This window comes from Nothobranchius furzeri, chromosome 17 (genome assembly GCF_043380555.1).
Source record: "Nothobranchius furzeri strain GRZ-AD chromosome 17, NfurGRZ-RIMD1, whole genome shotgun sequence".
Lineage (NCBI taxonomy): Eukaryota > Metazoa > Chordata > Actinopteri > Cyprinodontiformes > Nothobranchiidae > Nothobranchius > Nothobranchius furzeri.
In genome coordinates, this window is record NC_091757.1 from 29403050 (window position 1) to 29429623 (window position 26574).

The 26574-nt window shown below is 42.4% G+C and overlaps 2 protein-coding genes across 2 annotated transcripts in view; one reads left to right on the forward strand and one right to left on the reverse strand.

Moving 5' to 3' along the window:
• Positions 1–26574, reverse strand: part of LOC139063708 (uncharacterized) — a 499759-nt gene that overhangs the window by 95073 nt on the left and 378112 nt on the right. The gene's annotated exons all lie outside the window — the stretch shown is intronic.
• hk2 (hexokinase 2) overlaps positions 1–26574 on the forward strand; it is a 112109-nt gene that overhangs the window by 37187 nt on the left and 48348 nt on the right. Inside the window, exons 5-7 of the mRNA XM_070546383.1 lie at positions 7290–7385; positions 8248–8347; positions 15392–15575. Of these exons, the coding sequence (XP_070402484.1) occupies positions 7290–7385; positions 8248–8347; positions 15392–15575 (380 nt within the window). The remainder of the gene's footprint in view (positions 1–7289; positions 7386–8247; positions 8348–15391; positions 15576–26574) is intronic.

The window sequence follows — 26574 nt, forward strand, 5'->3', positions numbered from 1 at the left end:
CCAAACTAGGAGAAGACGACTGCCTACCTTTCAGAAGAAGAACTGGCAAAAACCAGCACGAACAACAATTAGCAACACTGTAGGAAAACATAAGTTTTAAAGAATGTTATGTGTTGTTGACCTACACAATAGTGCAATATCCAGTGGTGTGTGTTCATATGTGCGTGTGCGTGCATTTGTGTACACATCTGTGCACCCTGAGCTAATATTTTATTATGGCAAGTTTTCTGAAAGGAAAACCAGCATGTTTACTTTGCAAGGGTTTAAACATGTGTGCTGACATGTTACTATGTTTCCTGATGTACTAAAAAGTCTCTCTGATGGGGAACTACTTGCAGGAATGCAACAATACTTCGTTGCTAGCTTACTCAGCTGTAGGAAGATCATTTTGTGAAGTTTCCACCATGCCAAGGGGTCTTCCTCACTGTCTATGTTGGAGGACAGCAAGTAGCTGTTAAGCTCAGCTTCTGCAGCTTGTGACAGTTGTGCCAAAGATGAGTTGGGAAGTGGGGCTGTCCTGAATGGGGTGTGCCGCAGAGATCTGTTCTGGCCCCCCCTACTGTTTGATTTATATCTCCTACCTTTGGGGAATTTACTCAGTTGACATGGTGTGAGATTCCATCTATATGCTGAAGATTGTCAGTTATATCTCCCTATTCGCCGTGGGACTAGTTGAGCCGTTTCTCCTCTTCTGGACTGTTTAAATGATGTCACTTCCTGGATGGTGTCCAGCTTCTTGAACAATGATAAAACCAAGGTCATAGTCAGTCCGGGTACGCCAGTGGGCTCAGCCTCCACTGTGGACCTTGGCCGTTTGGCACACTATGAGAAAAATGTTGTTACCAATCTGGGTGTAAAAATTGATTCAGCACTAAAATTTGATGCACAAATTAAAACTGTAGTACGTTCCAGTTTTTTCCACTTGAGACACTTGGCTAAGATCAAGCCCATTTTGTCTAGTGAGCATCTACAATCTGTTATTCATGCATTCGTCCTGTCCAGACTAGACTACTGCAATGCATTGTATGCTGGTTTGAGTCAGGGTGCGATTGCTTGCCTACAGCTGGTTCAGAACTCTGCTGCTAGGTTTCTGACAGGCACAAGACATCGTGTCCATATCACATCAGTGTTGGTGGAACTCCACTGGCTTCCTATGCAGTACAGAGCAAAATTCAAAGTGCTGATGCTCGTGTTCAGGGCTCTTCACAGTACTGCTCCTGCCTATTTTCAGCACTGCTACAAAGGCATGTCCCTACCCATTCTCTCCGCTCTGGTGACCAGGAATTACTGGCGGTCCCTTGTTCCAGATGCAAATCTAGGGGAGATTGTGCATTTGCGGTCCTTGCTCCAACTTTGTGGAACGGTCCACCTTTGACTGTTAGGCTGGCACCTTCCTTCCAGATTTTTAAGTCATGTTTTAAGGCCCATTATTATGTCCAGGCATTTTCACCACTGGGGTCTGCAACTTTGTCTTGATGTTAAATGTTTAACAATTTTTCTTATCAGTTTTTTTATGTTGTTTTTGATTTTGTTTTTATTTTTGATAGTTTTTATTGATACAATTGCCTGCTTGTGTTCAGCACCTTGGGCTTGCTAAAGGTTGTGGAAGGTGCTCTATAAATGAATGAATGAATGAATGAATGAAGAAACTGCCCAGTGATTTCTTTGCCTATTTCAGGGTGGCACTGAGTGGATCATTGGCTTGGGTTTCTGGGTCTGTGAAGTCTCTTCTTGAACAGAGAAAAATAATGCAAGGGAAAAAAGCATTAGACATTTTTAACAACAACTTGAATAGTCACTTGCCATTCAGTGTCAGATAAATGTGTGTATACCTTATCATCTTTGTGTGAAAATATGTATAACCTAATTACCTTCTGTGCTGCTTCTTCCTTTTCTGACATCACTCTGGTTTTGAAGTCTTGAGACCTTGTCACTGCTGATAAAGCTGGCTTTGAATCTGGGATCCCTGAAGCACGCCATGTCAAGAAGTTCTTGGGTTGCTGGATTGTCATACTTAGTGTTCAGGTGGTCAATGATTTTCTTCTTAAATGAAGTTGTTAAATCACTGTCAGCCTCTTTCTCTGCAAACACTTATGTCTTCATCAGATGAAGGATCGGTTTCACGCATGCAACACTGATGTAACTCTCACCTGACACAGCATCTGCAAATTCTTGCAGGGGTATTAATGCCTGGTTTACAGACTAGTACATTAAGATCCTGCCAGGTGAGAATCAAATGTCTTGATTTTTAGTCTGCTGAGAGGACATCAGATAAGGCCCGTTGCTGCTCTAGGACACTCAATCATTTTTTGTCTGGAACCCCACCTGGTTGGGCATTCTGTGATGAGTGAGTGCTCTGGGAGGTTGTGCTCCTGCTGTGCTTTTTTCAGTGCGGTTTTAGCCTTCCAGCTGGTTAGCCTTCTAATGTGCAAAGCCCAACGGCACGAGCAATGGGGGCATCTTCTTTGACTGCATTTGACAGAGGAGAAGGAGGAGACAAAGGAAAGACATTTATGTTAAAAAAATGGCTAAGTAATTAAATTATGACACGTCTCTAAATAAAGTAAAATTTTCTAGTGCAGAGTGGAGACAACCCATAGAAGCACTGATTTGATCTCATTTCACAGAAAAATAGAACAGGTTAGATGCACCTAATAAATAAAATTTCTAACAAACTCAGGAATCTGTTTCTTTGCTTCATTGTTCTGGTGCTGAGAATATCACTAATGCGGATCAAAGGAGATACACAGATGAATGCACCTCTTATTCATTATTTGGAAACTATATTTACTGCAGCTGGCAGGGACAGAGATTTTTTCTATTGATGCACAGAATTTACAGAATCATTTTAAATTTTAATAGCGGAAGACTGCAGGAGGGAGCGGTAAAATACAGGGGATCCCCAGCAAAAACAAGAAACTTTACGAGTCTGATGAAACCCGCTGGTTTTCCATCAGGCAGTCACGGGGCAGCTCCAACGATCCAGTGGCTGTGCTGGGTCAATGTTATTGAGCTCAGTCCGGCTCGACCGTGAACGAGCCAAGGTGACGTCGTGCTCTGCTTAAGAAGTGTTATTTTCCCACTTCAGAAGAAGCGTCCAACGTGTTTTTACGCTTTCTCTGAGACATGTCACATTGCTAAGTTGTTAGCGCCGCGTACTAACACGTCAATAGTGCAGTGTAGCCTGCTGGAGGTTTTAAGGGTTTTAAGGGAAAACACCCGACCTCTCAGGCTGCTCACACATCAATCTTAAGTTGTCGCAGTTGCGTTCACGCCATAATACAGTATTAGATGCGGTTAAAGTCATACATGAGAAAATAAATACATTTTAAATGAATAAGTGATGCTTAGCCTGATGGGGGTAGGAAAACCTGGCCTAATAAGCACTGGAGGAAACCCTGTCAAGATCGTCAACACTCATTTTTCTTTATGCTACTGAAACATGTAAACCAAAAAGCATTATATCCACTGCTACCTGTCTAATTTTAAACTCAGTAACTTATGCTGTAACTTCACCTTGCCCTGCCTGCTCCTTGGCGACAACATAGTAGTTCCCGCTGCTTCTTCGGGAAACAGCGGGGGGTGGGGGGGGTGGGGGGGGGGGGTAACTTGGGATCTTGTAGGCATGGGGGTGGAATTTCAGCCGTGGCGCCCCGCCACGGCGACGCGTATGTAAGGGAAACCCTGTGCAGAGTAACTTTGATTGTAGTAGGTCATGTTTCTCATAATCAGAGTATCTCCAAATGAAAGACTTGCCATATTTTTTAACTGTGAGGTCATCATCCTTGGCAACATTTTCGTGACTTGTACGCAGTCATTTCGACGCTAAGCTAACTCGACTCGGGTGTTGGTGTGCTTTCCATCCGGGTCTATGTAGAGTGCAGGCATATTATGTAAATGGATACATCTAATTGGCCTCATATTGGAAGGGCTACATTTGATTGGTCAGGTAATACTTACGCATAAACAATAGAGCTAGTTTACAAAGAGTTGATGTATGACACAGATCGAAATGTTTGAACCAAGTATTTATTGCCATTTTTGAGGTGTTTTGTGATGGGCCTATCGCACTTCCTGTTATCCCGATGACGATAATTTTTCGATATATTGTGCAGCCCGTCTTAAAAGGATACGAAGCAGTTTGGCTTTTAGCACCCGCTAGTGTCCGTTTGTAGAAGCAAAACTATCTCCTCACTGTGCATTCGTCTTTTTTAAAACCTTAATCTAACAGATGAAACGTCTCCTAAACTTCTTTATTGTCTAGAGGAGTGATTCATCACTAAATTAAACAAATCAGCTGTGTTCATGATCTAAACCATGCAGAAATGTTCTGAAGCCTCACAGCAGTGCCAGGTAGGGCAGCTCAATATTTTAGAAGTCCCAGCAGACCGAACCGGCAACTGTGAAGTTGCAAGTGTGATATTCTGGCAACAGGGGGTGATGGGGACTGGGTGACCTTTCATTAACCCTGTAAAGGATAAATTTAGCACATACTGGCTCAACTTTATGATTGAAAAATATGAAAATGTAGCTAATTGTCCCTTTAATTTGGTTAAAAACTGTTCAATGCATTTTTAAAAACTGGTCTGAGTTTAGATTACTCCTGTTTCATGATGATGGGCACATCAGGGTAAGAAGGGAGGCAGATAGAGTGATGCACCCAGTAGGTTTATAAACAATAGGTACATTACATCACGCAGTTGCTCTCGTGCACCAAATGGATTAAATTATGATATATTTAGACAAAATAAAACTTAATGTAATTAATGTTAATGTACATGCTTTTTGGTGCTGATCAGTGACATCACTCACTCTCGAAGCATTTGCAATTTGCAAATCTATCTGTGGAAAGTCCTGTAAGGGCTGAATTTGAAACACATTTGACTGCCTTCTCCAGGTCAGGGATGAAATCCTGCCCCAAGTAGAGGAGGTTAAAGGTAAAGCGACGTGACTGAACCATCGGTCTGCATAACCGTCAATCATTCTAGTGAATCTTTCACTTAAGGCCATTGTTGTACGTACTAATTTCTGGGTTAGTTTTCACTTCGCTTCTCCTTCACATCGAGAGAAACCATTTGAGATGGCTTAGGCATCCATTTAGGATGTCTCCTTGACACCTTCCTGATGAGGTTTTTCAGGTAAATCCAACAGGGAACAGATCCAAAGGAAGATCCAGGACAGTCTGGAGGGACCATGTTTCTTGGCTGGCCAACCTTGGAGGAGCTGGCCCAAGTGGCTGGGGAGAGGGAAGTCTGGGCCTCTGCGTAGGCTGCTGCTTCCACAACCCAACCCTAGATAAATGGACAACAATGGATGAATGGAATATAAATGAGTTGCCCTTGTAATTAAGATCCCTCTCCCACTCTGACGAACATCTAAAAAATGGCTCAGAGGGTACACGAGTCAAAACGGTTGGGATCCACTGCTCTAGACACTTGAAAGTGTTGGAATTTTTTTTTACCTAAAGGGTCCATGCGTCCTGGCTATATCTAACTAATCTCCATTAACCAATCTCAGCAGGACCGTTAAACACTGGTTCTAGTCAGATTTTTTTTCTATACTAAATTCCAAAATATTGTTTCTATGTCTTAAAATGTGTGTGTGTGTGTGTCTGTGTGTGTGTATATTCAATTCAATTCAAGTTTATTTATATAGCGCCAAATCACGACAAGAGTCGTCTCAAGGCACTTCACAGTAAACATTCCAATACAGGTCAGGGTCCTCATTGGTCAGCTTGCTTACGCACAAAACAGGGTCGGAAAACTGCGTAAGCAACTTTCCACGCAAATTTTGGCATTTATGAAAGAAAACTTAGCGGTTAGCGTGCGTGACTCTCACCAGGGTGTCTGGGGATCGAATCCTGATCGGACTTTTTTTTTTATATCGGCCACAGATCTCTCTGAAGGACTCACAACATTGATAGCTTCAGCAACGCTGTGCCACTCCGTGGATTTTCTCTTATTAGTTTTGCAAAAGCACTTCCTTTCATTTCTCCACCTCACCCACAAGTACCTCAATTTCTGCTTCTGTGAAATTGCGCTTCATTGATCTACGGTCGCCATCGTCATTGGCGGAGCACTGCAACAGCCGACTTATGTATATGCATGAGATCCACAAGGCACTTTGCATTGACCATTTATGGCAGTAAGTGGGCTTGGTGAGGGTGGAATGTGACTAAAAAGCAGCTGAGAACCTTTCTCTTTAGTCTCTGGTTTATGAAGCGGAGATTGCGTGCATCTGTGCGTACTCCATGTTTGATAGATCACAAACCTACTTGGTGTAAGTACTTTTTTTTTGCTGAGCTTAAGTACAGTTTTAGTAATGATTCTACGCAATGTTTGATAAATGACACCCCAGTTCATTAAGCCAATCAGAAAAAAAGTTTCCTTCATAAGGAACCCAGCAAATTGCATCGATTATATATATATATATATATATATATATATATATATATATATATATATATATATATATATACCACAAGACAACCACCATGTAACGTCAAGGCTGACACATTAGCAGAGTAGGCCAAGCAATGTTTTGGACCATAGTCATGGGGAGAGTGCTGGTTGACCCCTTCATTTACCCTGAAGGTGTAAAGGTGACCTCTCAAAATATGTGGAGTTTCTGACTGACCCCCTCTTTTTCATGGTACAAAAAGAAGAACCATGCCTTCTGCAACAAAATCATCTTCGTGCATGACAATGCACCATCTCATAACTACATCAGAGGCTGCTGTGAGGAGAGAAAGAGAGAAGCTCATGGTGTGGCTCCCAACCCCATGACCTGAACCCCATAGGGCACCTTTGGAGCCTCCTTATGCAAAAGATCAGTCAGGGCGGGAGGCAGTTCACATCCAAACAGCAGCAACGTCTCTGGGAGGCTATTCTTACATTCTGCAAAGAAATTCAAGGAGAAACGGTCCAAAAGTTGCTACCAAACAAGTGGTCTTATGTTAAAATGTAACTGGACCTGTTCAGATGGTTTTGATTAAAATAAGCTTTGATTTCAGTGAATAATGCTGTAAATTCAACAAATTTTTGAGACTGAGTAATTTGAAACTGTGACTTTGAAGTTTTATATATTTTGAAAGAAAAAAACCTGTTATTGGGTTTTCAGTAACATTGGAATTACACTCCAACCGTTTGAAGGCTTCAAAATATACTGTCTATCATTTGCATCGACTATTTAGAGAAATATATAATTTGCATAATTCAGAAGCTGGTGGTGTGAGGCTGAACTAAAACAGGTGCACAGTCTTCACTGAGCTGTCTGCTTTTGGTTTACAGAGTGTTTTGATTTATTGGACCAAAGGCTTCCGGTTAAGTGGAGTAGAAGGAAAGGAAGTGGTCAGCCTTCTCAGGAATGCCATCAGAAAGCGAGGGGTAAGCATACAATATATGAACATATAAGCATTCATTTTTAAAGAAGTTGTGCAATGCTGGCTGTTGCTGGTTTCATGCTCTGGAAAATAAAACACGTTTTTTACGTTTCAGACCCTTAGGGCTTAGTCGTTAATATCTTGTTTTATTTTTGTACCTATAGAATTTGCAGAAATAAACAAAAACAAGTTTTTCCAAGCTAAATTACCTTAAAGAAAACACAAATGTTTTTTTTTTCTCCTTCTTTTAGTGGCTGAATACGTTCGTTTTATAAGAGAAAGAAAAAACGAATGTGGAGTCTTACGATAGACAGAGAATTGGACAGTAGTTCTCATGCCAATGGCTTTTACGTGTGCTATGAAGAGGAAGTTCACTTTCTAACAAACCGACTGCCTAGCTGATGGAGTAGATGGTAGATTAGTTTAGACTTGTCTACAGACGAGCTTGCTGCAGTGGTTGAAGGACTTCAGAGCCTTCATTTAACAAATGGAAGTACATTTTTGATGCAACACCAACTTGTGTGTGTAGGCACCCTGGTATTATAAATAATGATGTGATGAACTCCTGCTGGGAGCTTTAAAACACAGCTGTTGATCACTCCAGCTTCACATCTGGGAGGCATGGACACCCAGGAGTGCATCAGAATTCACAGCCAGAGGAAATCATTGAACTATCCTAAAAGTTATTCAATATTTAAGAAAAAATAAAACATGAGATTAGATATTAAAAGCTGTTCAAACTCAGAAATGTAACTTTTCTTTTAAATAAAAGTTTGTCAATTAAACAAGGCCACATTTTTTATGTTGCCATGCGAGTTATTTTGTGCTGGTTTTATTACAGACAATTAAACAGAATATTGTTGCAGGACTTTGATGTCGACATCTTGGCTGTGATTAACGACACAGTTGGAACCATGATGACCTGTGGTTATGACGACCATCACTGTGAAGTTGGCCTTATAGTTGGTAAGTCCATTCTAACAGTGAGTAGAAATCAATAGAAAACCATGTTTAGTGAAGCATCTAAATCATAATGCTGGAAATATGTGAGAGAACACCAGGCAAGCAGCTCCTAAAGGACACATTTATTATTATTTCCACCCAGCATTCTTTATACATGCTGTGTTGTGGTGGTATTGAGTTTAAAATATCAATATTTATCAACAATAAAACTTTTCTGCCAGAATTCAGGGATTCTGAACAAAGAAAACAAAAATAGGCCACATGTTATACGCATGTTTTCAGCTTAGCCATGAGAAGAAATGTTTCTGTTTCGCATTTCTTCAAGCTTATATTTAATTTACTATTTGATCACAAACAAAGAGGATGTGCCACAAAAAGAAATTTCTTTGTTCATGTAAATTTAAGCACAAAGATGGAAAAGTGGACACGCGTTTTGGAGTGGATGTTTTCTATATCTTTGTTAGGAAATATAGAAATTCAATTTTGATTCCTCTAAACCAGGGGTGTCAAACTCAAACTCACACAGGGCCGAAATGAAACTCTGGGACGGGGTCGAGGGCCGAACTTAGTATTTTTTAAAAAGTGACGGCAAATTTGCACGTTTTCTTTATCAACATATATGCAATTTTGAACCTTTAAATTTGGAAACAAACATATTTCTGCATTAACACTGAATGTGGAATAACCAAATTACACACGAGCAAGTCAGTTTTAAATAAAACACATCAGTGGTATTCATTACTTGTGGTATATTCAGCATTTAAAAAATCTATTCAGGATTTATGTTTTCTTGTTTATTCATTTTTCTTATTTTTTATTCTCCTTTTTTTCTCCTGTAATAAGTGTCATCGCTGCTGTGACGTCTAGCTTTCCCCACTGAGGAACAATAAAGGGATTTTCTATTCTATTCATCTATCTGCAGCCTTTCCACTTCCTGTTTACTGTAGGTTAAATCTTTTCTCACGGGCCAACAACAAAATAAAAATATCATTTTATCTTAAATGAAAATGCAACATCTCACCTGTTAACTTTCATGTTTTGGAGCAGAAAAAGAGCATAAAACCAACATATTTAAAGCTCAGTTTGCTCCACTGGTTTACTGTGATGCTCACCTGTTCCAGCCAGATACCTGCATCATGGGGTTGATCTGAGCTGAGGAGGAGACTCCTGTTGTTTTGTTCATCTTCATCATAATAATGACAACATTAGATGACAACAGGTGCTCACATAGGTTTGTGCTGATGAACATGTCTGAGCAGCTTGACCACGTTGTTGTGTGTCGGGGAGGAAACACGACAGCAACCACAGAGCCGTGCTGGTTTGAGCGTGTCGCTGCTCGCTGGAGTTATATCAGCTCTGTCTGGACGTTAGTTGGAAAACTTTCTCTTTCAGTCATGAACACATTACTGAGCGGCTAGAATCTCCGTTTCTGGACGTCAACGTCAGAAAACAGCTGAGTAAACTCGGCGCTGAGTGAGAGGAGTGTAGTTTGTCCGAGACAGCGGAGCTGCAGACACCGGCAGCAGACGCTGGAAAAAACACAAAGGAGGGGGCACGTCGACTATGCGCTAACGCAGCATCATGGGAGTTGAAGTCTTTGCGGTAAAATCGGCTTGCGGGCCAGTTTTAATATATTTTTGATATTTATTTCGCGGGCCACATAAAAATGCTCCGCGGGCCAGATGCGGCCCGCTGGTCTTGTGTCAAACGTATGTGCTCTAAACATTTACTGACAATATATTACAATAAAACATGTTTATGTTTTTCAAACAACAAAATAAAAATAAATTGTGTTAGATAAATAATCTAGGTCCCTTTATGAGACACACAAAATACATTTCCTTTTGTATTCATTTATTTATATATGTAATGGAGACCAGGGGATCCATTCATTATGATTTATGTTCTGTTATTTCTGATTGAGTTACAGACAAAAAGGTTTTGTTATTGAAGTTATTTATTTTGTGTTGGACATTTGTAACAGATTCTTTAGAAGCAGAGGGACTGGCCACCCTTCATGTGTAAAGAGGAAATGTTTGTCAAATGTCAATTTGTGTTTAAGTTGATCTCCAAAGTTTCACTCACCTTTCTGGTATTGTCTCCTCAGCAGGGCGGGGCAGCAAAGGGAAGTTTGTGTCCCAGGTGCTGCTTTTAAGCTGCTGGAGCATACCACTTAAATAAGGAGGGGTGATTCTTGGAGGAGTTATGTGAAACCTAGTTTCTTTTGTTTGAACTTGGATTTATTTAGTATGATTTGTATTTATGTAAATAATGTTTGGTGCCATTTATTATTTTGGTGGTTGGGTTCTGTAAATATTATTTAGTTATTATTTCTTTGATTACCCCTCTTCTTGGTTTCTTCCAATCAGTCACTTAGTTATAAAAGGCAGTGAGTGTTGGTGTTAGGTGGATGTTGGTGTAGTGGAATATAGTTGTATATTCTTACACTTTTATTAGGTCCAGATATTATAATCAGAAGAGGTTGTTTTTACTTCAGGGAGTTTTATTTAAACACTTTGTATTTACTTAGAGACAAGAAAAGAGAGTTGGGATCATTTAAGAATCTTTAATTTCTATAATTATAAATTCAAAATTCAAACAATGTCCCAGGACTAACTCTCTATGATGGATGCATATGGATTTGAATGTTGAAGTGTTGGTGTGTGTGTGTGTGTGTGTGTGTGTGTGTGTGTGTGTGTGTGTGTGTGTGTGTGTGTGTGTGTGTGTGTGTGTGTGTGTGTGTGTGTGTGTGTTCAGAATCTCCAGGCTGAGGCAGGCGGATCTGGGTGTCTGATGTTTTGACTAGGAACCACGAGGGCTTCAGAAGCTCATGACATGAAACGCCATCTTGCTGAGTCTACGTACCGTGTAGGAACTCCCGTGGTCAGATCGGGAATGTCAGGTCTCCGGACCTCCGTGGTACTAGACTGATGAAACAGTGTGGCAGCACGACAAAAACCCGTCTACGGATAGCTCCAGGTAGTAGTGGCAGGTCTCAGCGCGTTCAGCTTTTATTTTGAAGGAACCGTCGTCTTGTTGTTCAAACAACAGAATTTCCAGCTTGACAGTTCTCAGCTTAAGTAGAAAAATACAGCTGGCCGGTCTGTAATTCCCTTAGAGATGATGATTTGAGAGCTGGTCGAAACTACGTTGAGTCTATGATGTAACTCCGTTGGAGCTGAGATGGAACTGACTTTAAAATGGCGTTGCTCTGTTTAATTAACTTAGTTGTTTATAAATCTTAGCAAATCGGAGTGGACAAATTGATAAACACTCCAGATTCTGCCCTGCAACAGACGGAAGCTCTGATTGGATGAGAACAATGTGTCATGGTGTTTACCTTCTGTGGATCAGTATGTCTGGCTGGCTGAGTTAGTCCTGTTATTCAATAAACACATAAATCATGACATTTTGATTTCACAGATCATTCACCTGATTATTATTGATCAACATTTGTTTTGATTAGCTTTATTACAAATAAAGTTCTTTGATTAATTTATGAAAAGCGTTCTTCTTCCTTCTTCTGTCTCCTTTCCTGGAATGTAAACATTTAGAAACAAGCACCCGACCTTGTTCATTCATACACACTGTTACTGTGTGAAGGGGCAGCTGTTAAGGGCAGACAATAGGATCTTAATAACGCTACATTGGTGTTGGTGACAAAACATGTTGCAATAAAGCCACCTCAACTTGATTTATTTGTTTGCCTCTCCTTCAAACCACGTGCCGCCGCCGGTCAAAACTGACAATATAGATTTGACAAAAAATTAAATATTTGTGTGGCTGGATCATTGACTAGTAGTGTGAATGTGCCTCCCCCACTGGGGATGGAGAAGACAGAACACACACACACACACAGACACACACACACACACACACACACACACACACACACACACACACACACACACACACACACACACACACACACACACACACACACACACACACACACACACACGCACACACACACCATGTATACCAAGGGATGGGTACCTTTGACATTTGAATCAATATGGTAATAATAATAATAATAATAATAATGCATTGAACTTATATAGCGCTTTTCAAGACACCCAAAGACGCTTTCACACACTCTCACATTCACACACTGCTAGTGATGGTAAGCATAGCCACAGCCACCCTGGGGAGGTCTGACAGAGGCGAGGCTGCCATTTGGCGCCGTCGGCCCCTCTGACCACCACTAACACAGGCAAGTTGGGTGAAGTGTCTTGCCCAAGGACACAACAGCAGGATACCCCTGGCGGGAGCTGGAATCGAACCCATGACCCCTCCGATCATGAGGCAACCCGCTCTACCACCTGAGCTACTGCTGCCCCGATACCAATTCCCGGTACCTATGAATCGATACCGGTACTTAACGGTTCCAATTTTCAATACTTTTGAGTGTTTAATAATTATTTTAATCACTTTTTGATTAAATGTATATTCCCAATATATAACCATATTTGATGAGTATCATGATAAGTAACATACAACTGTTTGCATTTTATCAGCGTAGCGTTGTACAAAATTCTTCAATATGAAAACCTTTAACAACAACTGTTTTTAAATGACGCAAAAACAAACCAAGCTCCATTTTATTACTTGTTCCCGTGTGTTGATTTTTATGCTCTTTTACTGTGCAGCACTTTGGTTGGCCTCGGCCGCGTAGAAATGTGCTTTATAAATAAAATGGTGTGTGATAGTGGGTCCTTGTAGTTTTATAAACTGCAAATTACATTGAAGCAATCATCTTTGCTGTGAACTAAATTTACTGTGTATCTTCATTCCTTTTGCCGTTCATTTTCAAACTGTTTATTTTTCCTCCTCGGAAGTTGGAATGTTTGAGGAGAAAGTGAACGCACCATTAGCTATGTAAACAAAAACTAAACTATAAAGCCAACATGATCTTTGCTGCTGGAGCAGATTAAGATGCCTCATACTCGGATAGTTGTCGCTGGTTTCGTCATCGCCCAACAGCCCATCGCATTTAGTGAAGTGAAGCCAAACTTTAGAGCATATTTACTTTCTTCTAGTTTGAATTTCGGAGTTCCGAGGAGAAAGCGAACGCACCATTAGCTGAACGGAAGCTAACATAGCAAGCTAATGTTATTTAAAATATTTTATTTACCTACCAGAGCAGATTAAGATGATGAAGTCTCACTTAGATTGTTGTTGCTGGCTTCATCATCACTTAGTGACCCATCCCATTTAGTGAAAAGGACCTAAAGTTCAGAACTCTTCCTCTCTGCCATGCTGCTTGCTCCGTTTACAGATCGCCCACAGTGACTGACGACGTTATGTTCTTGCGCCGGCGTGCAGCACGAGTACAGAAACAAGGCACCATTATGATGTCATCGGTACTATGGAATTTGGTCGGTGCCTTGAAAAGTACTGAATTTGGTACCCATCCTTAATACCAAGTTATGTTTCTATGGCTACATTATGATTTCTTAGTAAATATTCTATTTAGTATGAGATAAACTTTATTATCTTTATCTTAGTGAATCTAAAATTCATTAAACGTGAACTAGTAGTAGCATATTCCATGTCAAAGAAAGTAAAATTTTATCAGGAGCGGGAGAATGTAGTTTGTTGTTGATTGGATGAGCATTTAACATTTAAGCCTTAAGCCTTTTGCCATGCACCTAAAACTACTTCCTGCTTTATTTTACTTATTTTGTTTATTTAACCTTCATTTAACCAGATGAGTCGACTGAGAACTCATTCTCTTTTACAACGACGATGTGGCCAAGAGGCAGCAGCAATAAAACACAGTTAGCTTTACACTAAAGAAAAATGGATACGACAAAAACATACATGATAAAAATAAAACAATTAGACATGAAGACAAATGGCTGTTCTCATTTACAACAAGCAATCGAAACAGACTTAAAACAATCGTTAAGTACTCAGAAGTATGAGGTAATGTCAGACATTTTGGTAAACTGAACCTCATCTCCCACTGCTCTCACTACAAGCTAATTCTTAACATTGGAAGAACATTTAAGATTTTCCTCAGCTGCTGTGTTGCTGACCCTTGACTCATGAAGTCAGCTTGACCCTTGATAAAGAGACATAACAAAGTCAAAACCAGTGTAATCAGCTATGATTACTTTATAAAATGATCAACTCATCACTGTTAAAATTCCACCATTTCTACCTGAGTGTTCTTCTACCTCGAAGCAGAGATTAAAAAACCCCAAATGATTTCTGCTCATCTGCACAGGCAGTCCATCCTGCTCACATCAGGCTCTGTGTGCAGCTCACTTAGCCAGTGTGATGCCACCATAGAGAGCATTTACACTGTGGGAGTTCACACGGCATTTAGAGTTTGTCAGTGAAAAGTACAAAAATAACATGATGATGAAATGCACGTTTTGATTAGGTGATAAGTGTCTGTCAACACAAAAGAGCTCCGCTTCAGAGCTGATCAAACACCTGCACAACTCCACACCACACTGGTGTGAAAGCAGCTCCCACGGGCAGCTCTCAAATCAGCTGAAGCCCCCACTCAGAGGGAAACCAGTTAACATGTTGTTGGTTCTTCAATGGATAAGAGGCCACTATTAGAGCCAGAATCCTCCAGCCCCCCTGGCCTTATCTGGTGTCTGTTAGAAAATACTTTAGTTAGTAAGGCATTCGATTTTTGGGATCATCTACTTAGCACTATTTGTTGGCATCGAGAGATTTTATCTGTAAAGAATAGGAATGTTGCCAACAAGTTTGGAAAAGTACCTTTTCTCTGTGTAACTTGTCCATTTAAGTAGATGATCCTTCAGTCTGAATATTTCCTTTTAAAAGTTGCTAGCAATGTGACCTGATAGTTAAAGTGGTCTGAGGTGCTGTAATTTAATGGTTCTTACAAGCTTGGATGCATTTGTTCCTAAAAACAGAACCAATTGGACATCACACAGAGTAAAAATTGATGCTTGGATATGACTTTAGCTCAGCAGGGAGGTTTCAGACTGCAGTAACCTTTTTAAAAAATCCTCATCTTTTTGGTTGATCTGTAATTTTCATGGTGACCTCACTTCCCTTCAGGGACGGGGACCAATGCTTGCTACATGGAGCAGATGAGGAACCTTGACGTGCTGGATGGTGACGAGGGGCGGATGTGTGTAAATACGGAGTGGGGAGCTTTTGGAGATGATGGTGCCCTGGAGGACCTCCGCACCAACATAGACCGGGAGATAGACGCAGGCTCTCTGAACCCTGGCAAGCAGCTGTGAGTGACCTAAGTTCACCGTCGTTGCTCAGTCCCCTCACTCAACTCACAAACTTAACCCTCTGGGGTCCAGGGTGTAATTTGCCATTTTTGACAAATTTAGATTTGTCCCGGAGCGCTCCATCCTGCAACACTCCTCCGTGAGAGCGGGGGTGGGGTGATTGCACACGTTCCGCTGCGTTTTCTCACCAGAGCTGCAGAAAGAGAGAGTTGCGACACTCCAATAGACTTTCATGGAAAGAATGGAATGCGAAAGTCACGTGGTTCATGTAGCTTCGATTAGTTCCAAACAGCCCCTGCTGCTGCATTGACCGCAGTTCATTTTCGGTGTTTCGGAAGGATTTTCCCAGGTAAGTTTATGAAATGTCATCATTTTTTTGCATTGTAAAGCGTTAGCTAACCGCTTTGTACCAAAATAAGCCAACGATATTTTATGCTGCCAGTTTTAGCTAGATAACCTTTAATGAGCTAATTATGTGCAGCTTGTTGATTGTGAGCAGGAGGGGTTTAGACAAGCTTGACTAGCTGTAGACGGGTTTATTTCAGTTTGTTTGATTCTACGTTTTAAAAATATTCCCCACAGTTTGAAATAGATTATAAACTTTTTACATTATTAGTTTTATTTATTTATTTATTTTTTTTGTACAATACATTCCTGGTTGCTGTATCAACACGAACATGCATCAGAAATGGAAGCACAAATGAAGAGACCAATAATAAAGAAAAATGTGATTGTGAAGACAAGTAATTATTTAATATTTTTCAGTTAATTTTTCCGGATAACACTGACTGCAACGACCTGCTGAAGCATGAGACAAACAGGAATGCGAACGTAAGAAGATATGTTGTTCTGTTTTGTGGACTCAAGTAATAAGAATAAAATTACGATATTTCAAGAACAGTAGTCGAACACAATAACTTTTAAAAATTAGACATTTTCCATAAAATTGCTCATTTCCACTTGCATTTGCAATTTTGTTATTAAGTAAGGAATGACAAGAAATAAGAATTAACAATAACATAACTATCAATAAATAAATGTCAAAGAGTAACAAAAACAAAAATCTTATGTAACCATTAAAGGTTAAACTGTGTTGTGTGTCCATGTTCATGTTTTCATAGTGGCTGAGTGGAGAGCTGACCAGGAACAACGGTGGTGGCAAAACCCAGTTGGGTCTGTGATGGAGTGATGCACACCTGGAGTGATTGCCATCTCATCCACAGTAAGCACACACTCTCTTTCCATCTCTGTCAGATTTTTAACCTTCAAACTGAGCATGTCAGAAACCTCTCCTAACACACCTGGTTCCAGCTTAATGGGCTGCATTTGTCTTTGCAGGGTTCTAACATCAGGCAGAGGGATACTCATGTCCTAAAGAAACCTGTAGACTGTTGAACCCACTGAAAAACGGAGTTGTACGACCTTTTTGGTTGTCTGTTTACTACATTTAATGCCTCTTGTGTTTTTCATGCCTTTTTGACTTTCTATTTCCTCCCTTAGGTTTTCCAGCTGGGTTCCCTGGTTGCATAGCGTGTTCCTTTCTCCTCCTGGCCCTGACGCCGGCTCCTCATGGCTTCCTCGGATGTCCCTCTCTCCTGATACCATCTCATGTCCCCCCTCACTTTCCCTCATCTCATTTGCCTCACTGCTGCTGCTGCTTTCCTGATTCTCTGAAATTATAATGACACTGATAGAATAAAGAATAACTTTTAAATAAAATAAATACAAATGTCTAATACAGGGTTACAATCCTGGTCCTGGAGGGCCGGTATCCAGCAGGTTTTGTGGTTTTTCTGCTCCAACAGACATGATTCAGTGGTTGAAACATCTGTGCAGCAGCTCATCAGGTTCTGCAGAAGCCTGTTAATTAGCTGCTGATTAAAATCAGGTTTGTTGAAACAGAGTTCAAACTAAAACATGCAGGATATCGGCCCTCCAGGACCAGGATTGGGCACCCCTGGTTTAATATTTCAAAAGATTCGTACCACAGTTTACTTAAGTACAGTATGTGTGGTCACTGGTCAGTGGATCAACATGCAGTGGTTCTGCTGTACTTCTCACTGTGGGGTCCTTCCTCCTTGGTTCAGGGCGATGAACGAACAGGGTTGGAACAGCATCAGCCCTGAGTCTCACCTTGAATTGCCTAGTCTTAGTAAACTGTCCCTCACCAAAATGTGCCTGTAGAGTTGTGTATTAGTTTATTTCCTGCCACATTTAACATTTTTATAGCAGCCTTGTGCTGTTGATAGCGAAACACGTAGAGCTTTGATAGAACACATTTGAGAGTGCACATTATACTCACTGCACACAGCTTTTTGTTATTGTGATCTCTGGTCATGGTGAGGTTGCTCCTGCTGACTTGAGCCAACCAATTTCTTCTTCTCTCTGCGTCTTTGAGGAAGCCATACATTCTGATTCCTCCCTCAGACCGATTGCTACATCCATATGCAGCACATCCAACATGATAATCAAACCTATAAAGGTATTTTTAAAATACTATTTTTGTACATATAGAAATATTGAACTAAACCAAAAATATAGAGATGTAAAATTACATTTTAAAATTTTATCCAACGCTAAAATTTGTAATTTCAAATTTTAACCCACTGACAGTTTTTTTTAAGAATGTTCAAAATAAAGTGGTGGGCATACTAGTTGCCCCCCATCTTGGCGCCTGTATGTTGGGGTTTACCCCAGTGAATGAGAGGGTAGCCCCCCTCCGCCTACGTGTGGGGAACAGGTTCTGACTGTGGTCTGTGCTTATGCACCAAACTACAGTTCAGACTACCCACCCTTTTTGGAGACCTTCAAGGAGGTGCTGGAAAGCGCTCCTTCCGTTGACTCCCTCCTTCTGCTGGGGGACTTTAACACTCATGTGGGCAACGACAGTGAGACCTGGAGAGGTGTGGTTGGGAGGAACAGCGCCCCTGATCTGAATTTGAGTGGTTTTTTGTTATTTCACTTATGTGCCAGCCATGGATTGTCCATAATGAACACCATGTTCAGACATAAAGGTGTCCATATGTGCTCTTGCCACCAGGATACCTTAGGCCGCAGCTCGATGATCAACTTTGTTGTTGTTTCTTCTGACCTGCGGCCGCATGTCTTGGACACTCTTGGTGAAGACTGACCTGGTGGTGAGTTGGCTCAGATGGTGGGAGAGGATGCCGGTCAGACCAGGCAGGCCCAAACGTATCGCGAGGGTCTGCTGGGAACGTCTGGCAGAGTCTCCTGTCAGAAGGAGCTTCAATTCCCACCTCCAACAGAACTTCCAAAGTGTTCTGGGGGAGGCGGGGGACATTGAGTCTGAATGGACCCTGTTCCGTGCCTCCACTGTTGAGGCGGCCGACCGAAGCTGTGGTCGCAGGATCGTCGGTGCCTGTCGTGGTGGCAACCCCCAAAACCGCTGGTGGATACCGGCGGTTAGGGATGCTGTCAAGCTGAAGAAAGAGTCCTATCAGGACTTTTTGGCCTGTGGGACTCCAGAGGCCGCTGACGGGTACTGTCAGTCTAAGCGGAACGCGGCTCGGGTGATCTCCAAGGCTAAAACCTGGGCATGGGAGGAGTTCGGTGAGACCATGGAGCAAGACTTCCGTACAGCTTCTAGGAGATTCTGGTCCACCATCCGGCGCCTCTGGGGGAAAGCAGGGGGCTACCAACACTATCTATAGTTGGGATGGTGTGCTGTTGACCTCTACTCAGGACCTTGTGGATCGGTGGGCAGAATACTTCGAAGACCTCCTCAATCCCACCGACACGTCTTCCAGTGAGGAAGCAGAGTCTGGGGACTTTGGGTTGGCCTCTCAAATCTCTGGTGCTGAGGTCACTTAGGTGGTTAAAAAGCTCCTTTGTGGCAAGGCTCCGGGGGTGGATGAGATCCGCCTGGAGTTCCTTAAGGCTCTGGATATTGTGGGGCTGTGTTGGCTGACGCGGCTCTGCAATATCGCGTGGACATCGGGGGCAGTCCCACTGGACTGGTAGACCGGGGTGGTGGTCCCCTTATTTAAAAAAGGGGGCCACAGGGTGTGTTCCAACTACAGGGCGATCACACTCCTGAGCCTTCCTGGTAAGGTCTATTCAGGGGTTCTGGAGAGGAGGGTCCATTGGATTGTTGAACCTCAGATTCAGGTGGAGCAATATGGTTTTTGTCCTGGCCGTGGAACACTGGACCAGCTCTATACCCTTAGGGGGATCCTGCAGGGTGCATGGGAATTTGCCCAACCAGTCTAATTGTGTTTTGTGGATTTGGAGAAGGCATTTGACTGCATCCCTCGGGGCGCCCTGCGGGGTACTCCGGGAATATGGGGTACCAGGCCCTCTGATATGGGCTGTTAGGTCCCTGTATGTCCGGTGTCAGAGCTTGGTCCGCATTGCCGGCAGTAAGTCGGACTCATTCCCAGTGAGAGTTGGGCTCCGCCAAGGCTGCCCTTTGTTACCGATTCTGTTCATAACCTTTATGGACAGGATTTCTAGGCGCAACCAAGGTGTGGAGGGCATCTGATTTGGTGGCCTGAGGATCAGGTCTCTGCTTTTTGCAGATGATGTGGTCCTGTTGGCTTCATCAGAACATGATCTTCAGCTTTTGCTGGAGCAGTTCACAGCCAAGTGTGAAGCAGTTGGGATGAGAATCAGCTCCTCTAAATCTGAGATCATGGTCTTGATTCAGAAAAGGTTAGAATGCCTTCTTCAAGTCAGGGATGAGATCCTGCCCCAAGTGGAGGAGTTTAAATATCTCAGGGTCTTGTTTACGAGTGAGAGAAAACTGGGGCGTGGGATCGATAGCCGGATTGGTGCTACATCTGCAGTGATGCGGGCGTTGTACCGGTCTGTCGTGGTGAAGAGTAAGTAAGTAAGTAAGTAAAAGTTTATTTATATAGCGCCTTTCACAGATATAAATCACAAAGCGCTGTACAACATGATAAAGATCAGGGCAAATACCTCTAACCAATAAAAACATCAGGAAAAACAATAGCAGTGATAAACGTTGAAAATAAAATCATGAGTATAAACAAAGTGAAGGTGTGAACCCGAACAAAGCCATCTTTTTGAAACATTTAGGGAGGGAACACCTGGATGAAAAGGTGAGTTTTTAGATGATTTTTAAAGACCTCTACAGTGTTAGAAAGACGGAGATTTGAAGGTAGACTGTTCCAAAGTCTGGGTGCAATAGTCTGAAATGCCCTGTCCCCTTTGGTTTTCAGTCTGGTTCGAGGAACAGCCAGGAGGTTTTCAGATGTGGATCTAAGGTTCCGAGAGGTGGTGTGTGGGGATAAAAGCTCAGATAGGTAGCTTGGAGCCTGGTTGTTAAGAGCTCTATAGGTCAGGACTAAAACTTTAAACTGTATTCTGTATTCTACCGGGAGCCAGTGGAGGGACTGTAAAACAGGAGTGATGTGAGCTTGTCTGCTGGATTTGGTTAGGAGTCTGGCTGCTGCATTTTGGATGGCTTGAAGGCGTGAGAGGGAGATTTTGCTGAGACCAGTAAAAAGAGCGTTACAGTAGTCTTAAGCGTGATGACACAAAGGCATGGATTATTTTCTCCAGATCTGCAGTAGAAACCAGTTTACAGACTTTTGAAATGTTTCTCAGTTGAAAGAAACAAGAGCGGGAGATGGTTTTGACGTGTGAGTCTAAACTTAAAGCTGGATCAAAAATAACTCCTAGGTCTCTAATGATGGCGTTGGCTGATGGGCAAAAAGAGGCAATTTCTTGCTCGATTTTTGGCTGAAGTTCCGGGGATGCAGCGATCAGGGTCTCTGTCTTGTTAGCATTTAAGACAAGAAAGTTGCTGGACAGCCAGTTACTGATCTGGGTCAGGCAGAGTACAAGTGTGGCCAGCCTGTCCAACTGGTGTGGCATAAAGGACATATAGAGCTGAATATCATCAGCGTAGATGTGGTAGGAGATGTCTGGGAAAGAATGAATGATGTCAGCTAGGGGAAGAATATAGAATGCAAATAGTAGAGGCCCTAGAACTGAACCTTGTGGGACCCCGCATGTTAGAGAGGCAGTATCTGAAGAGAAGGTTCCGGACTTCACTGTGAATGTTCTGTTAGTGAGATAGGAAGAGAGCCAGTCTAGAGCAGAACCTGAAATCCCAGCCAGGGCATTTAACCTGTTTAGTAGAACGTTGTGGTCTACAGTGTCAAAAGCTGCACTGAGGTCGAGCAGGACCATGACAGAGCATTTCCCTGCATCAGCAGCCATCAGGAGGTCATTATGCACCCTTACTAGAGAAGTCTCAGTTGAGTGCTGCTTCAGAAAGCCAGACTGGAAGGGGTCAGAGATCTTTGACTTAGAAAACCAGGATCTGAGTTGGGTTTCAACAACCTTCTCAAGTACTTCTCAAGTACTTTTAAGAGAGAGCTGAGTTAGAAGGCGAAGCTCTCGATTTACCGGTCAATTTACGTTCCTACCCTCACCTATGGTCATGAGCTTTGGGTAGTGACCAAAAGAATGAGATCGCAGATACAAGTGGCCGAAATGATTTTTCTCCGAAGAGTGGCTGGGCTGTCCCTTAAAGATGGGGTGAGAAGCTCGGTCATTTGGGAGGGGCTCCTCCACATTGAGAGGAGCCAGTTGAGGTGGCTCGGGCATCTGGTCAGGATGCCTCCTGGACGCCTCCCTGGTGAGGTTTTCCGGGCATGTCCAACTGAGGGAGACCTAAAGTTAGACCCAGGACACGGTGGAGGGACTATGTCTCTCACCTGGCCAGGGAACGCCTTGGGATTCCTCCGGAGGAGCTGGCCCAAGTGGCTGGGGAGAGGGAAGTCTGGGCCTCTTGCCTTAGGCTACTGCCCCCGTGACCCAACTCCGGATAAGCGGATGAAAATGGATGGATGGATAAAGTTTTTCAAAAGAGTTTCATTAGGTCTTGAGTACATTGCTCATAATTATTGATTCAGCTTATTTGCGCATATGTAATGACTAAACATTATGTTGATAAAAATGCTTTATTAAAAATGCTATTGTACATGTTGTACAAGTGTGGTATTCATTTTTTCACAATTAACACACACTTTTTTATCTAATGTGATGGACCATACAGTTTTATTGAAATTTTCTTTTTATTTATTTGCCATTAGTCAAGCTATAGAAGCCAGATAAACTGGGTTATAGATGCATGTACTGTCTTCACATAAAAATATAAAGTAATGATGGTAAAATGTATTCTACTGAACATAATAGATCATCATTCAAAGCATAAACAGCGACATATTTTCTTCAAGGTAAGCTGGAGCAGAATTCTAGCTTTCAATAAACACTTTAAAATGGATATTAAAACTCGACCTTAGGGCTTCTTGTAGGACTTAGTTATTAGATATGCTTATATTAGAGCAGTATGTTGCATTACTACATAAAATGTATTACTATAATATATTATAATAATGTATGTGGGCTAAATGTATTCTACAATGTGTTAGGACTGTCATGTTCCTGTAATGTAGAACAGTCACGGGTGTCTGTCTTCCTACAAATGTTCCGAAAAAAATAAATAGGCTACTTTGTGAAGGAGTTAGGACATAATATATAATATACTATTATTCAATAATTACCAAAAATAGCCAGGGGAAATGTGACAATATTCAATTTTTGTGATTTGTCCCACCATACGCCGTTCAAACTTACTTAGGGCCCTGGAATGTTTGGAACTATTGAGAGCTCCATGAACCACGTGACCGCGAGTCTGTGAGTTCAAAGCGTGTCACAACTCTCTCATTCTACAGCTCTGACCAGTATCAGCTGATGGAGGGCTCTAGTTTTGTTGCGCCGTTCGTGTCAGCGGACACGGCAGGGTCGGGGAGGGGAGGCGGGGCATGACGCTTAGCCTGGCGGGTGGGCAAGCAAAGCCTGGCGGGCCGCCAGGCTTATAAAGCGCTGGAGGAAACCCTGCTACAGCCTTCCTGTGTGGACTTGGTATGTTCTCCTCATGCATGTTTGGGTTTCCTCCCTCCAGCCCCCCAAAAAATAATATGTCGGGCAGGCTTTCACCATTCTTGAATTGCACTTTGGACCCTGGTAGATTAGGAACTACTACAGTATGTCCTTTTTAATTTTACATGCTGCAGCCATTACAGCATGTATCACAACTAGTGATGGGGACAACAGTATTTAAATCAATGGCATTACTAACAGAAGTTAGCTTTTTCAGTAATGAGTAATCAAATTAATCGCCTTCTTCTTGTGTCACAACGTCGTTACTGATAAGAAAATCTGTGCGTTACTATAATTCAGCAGTCCGATGTGTTGAAGCCATCGGGAGCTGATGAAGGTGTGGATGTTTTTATCCAAACACATCATGGCCAGTGAGGAACGAGGAAGATGTGATAAATAGTTACAGCTGCAGACCTGGACACCCGCAGGCGTGAATCTGCTCTGCGACCTGTGGGTCTGCAGCTGTGCTGTTCTCGGCATGACAGCAGGACTTCCCGAAGATCCGCTCACCTGACCACTCACACATCAGTTAATGAATTCCTTGGCATGATCTTCTGTTTTCCCAGATCATCCGACTGGAACCAGTTCCTGATTATTTTTTTAGTCCTGCTTTAAGGCAGTCTCAGACATAGTGGGCATTCAGGTGCTATTAGAGCTACCTGTGTGTCTATCACCCAGCTTCAGCTCTTCTGTGTTTGGGTCAGTCCCAACTTAGTATATCCAATTTTTCTTGCATATTTTTATGAAAAATGGCACCCTCTTAGGATTCTACAACCCCCATAGCTCTTCAAAACACAATCGGTCATTCACCCATTCACACACACACACACACACATACAAACACTGGTGATGATGAGCTACATTAGCCACAGCTGCTCTGGGGCACACTGACAGAAGCGAGGCCTGCCTAACGCTGGCGCTACCGGTCCCTCCGACCACCACCAGCAGACAAGTCGGGTTAAGTGTCTTGCCCAAGGACACAACAGCAGTATTCTCTGGTCAGAGCCGGGATCACGCCTGCAACGTTCTGATTACAGGACACTCTACCTCAGTAACTGAGTTACTTTTTGACAAAGTAGTTAGTAATTATAACTAATTACTTTTTTAAAGTATCGTTCTCAACACTGTTCATAACTGCTGTTTTCAGTTCTCTGTCAACAACCAAAGTGTGTGGTCATTCAGTGAGCAGCTTGCTTGGAATCCTGGAAATAGACATCCGTGTCACGGTGTTTTTATATCTTTGGAGTCGTGCGCTGCCTGGGACCCCTGCCTCTATAGATCCAGTGCCTAGAGCCTGTTCATGTGCTGCTATTACAAACCAGATCCTTCTGGCCGGTATTGATGTTAGCTGATTTCTCTAGATACATTGCAGTGGGGAGTCTTGATCTTCAGTGAAACTTCATCTTCCTCCACATCACCTTCTGTTTTGTTTGAGGCACTTTGTTAAAGGTTTATCCCAGCTGTGGTGGTGGTGGGTGACACAGAGGCTTCATCCTGGTTAGGGGCTCTGACGCTCACTAATCCTCACTAATCCTTGTAAGCACATAAGCACATGGCAGAAGTGAATTAAATAAGGTGAAGATAACATATTACACTACAGTGTAATCTGGATGAAACCAGTCTGAACGTTTCTAATCTACCAGCAGAGTCCAGAGATCTCTAGTGGGAATATCTTTAGCTGAAACTAACCGAGAGACAAAAACGCCCACACTACCCGGCTTCTGTGTTTTAAATACTTGTCCCCATTTTCTGTGTCTACACAAATATTAATTGTGACAATAAATAGAAAAACCACAGATAGAAATTTTTGTAGAGTATTCGGCTAAATATCTCATAACAGTCTCCATTGGTTGACTGTCTACAACTGATTAACTTTTAGGATCAATCCATTTCATCGTCCCATTATTTATACAGCGCTTTTATACGTCCATTTAAGGATGACTCAAAATTCTGAACATGACATCAAATCACTAAAAGCAATACAACCACCTATAAACAAATAACAGTTAAAACTTGCTAAACACAGTAAAATATTAAAAGATCAATAATATAGACAGATAAAAAAAAAGCCGATTCAAAAGAAAAGCATAATACAACAAGAAAACCTGCTTCACAGCCTACTGTTCAGCAAAGCTAGGAAATAAAAGTTAGTCAAATTAAAATGTAAAACTCATGAGAGATGGAGCTGGTCCGGGACTGGACTGGACTGGGATGAAATATCAGCCGGGGCATTTTGAGCCGACACGGGCCCGCCGGCTACTGAAGTAAAAACAATGATGCCTACATTTCTTTACACCAGCTCTCTAGCCTTGGTCTTCAATATTCCATATCCATCATGTTTTAGTTGTTTCCCTGCTCCAGTACAAAACTGGGCTTAGCCCATGTTACCGTAAATCCTCTAATATTAGCCTGTATTTAATTAACTGCCGGGTATCATATTTTGGCCGGTGTCGGAGTCGGCGGAGGTGAATAATGGCCGGTTTTTTATTGTGGCCGGGTGGGATGTGGTAACAAGCAAGTACGGGGGGCGGTTGTGTCATCCGTCTCACTTTTGATTTGCCAGTGATAGACCGCGAGGGTAACTTTAACCGTGCAGAGATGAAGAGGAGGCGAAAATTTTATATCAAGTTCAAAGAGAACGTGCTGATTATGCTGCAGAACGCTCTGGGGAGCAGGAGCAGGGGTTGTATGAACTAGTCTCTAGTCGACTTCACCGCTCTATAGTGACTTTTTATGCCTGTCATCGACTAGTCGCTGTCACGTGATAATGACCGGCAACATGCAGTCCACGGAAAAGACAGCCGCCTGCTGTCAGCAGATGACAAGCTCCTGCGTGTCGGGAGGCAACGCGCTGTGCCAGAGCGTCGGTACTGACACCCACCGTAAAACGGACATTTAACCAAATGGTGACGTTTACCCTCTTGCAATTTAACCTGCCCCTCACCCCCATCCTAATCTTAACCAGCTTGGGCATGCAAAGCTCTGATTGTTGACGCGCTCCAGACATCTGCGTCCTGAGCACGGCTACAGTAACATTATCAAATCAGGTGTCGCCACCTCAAA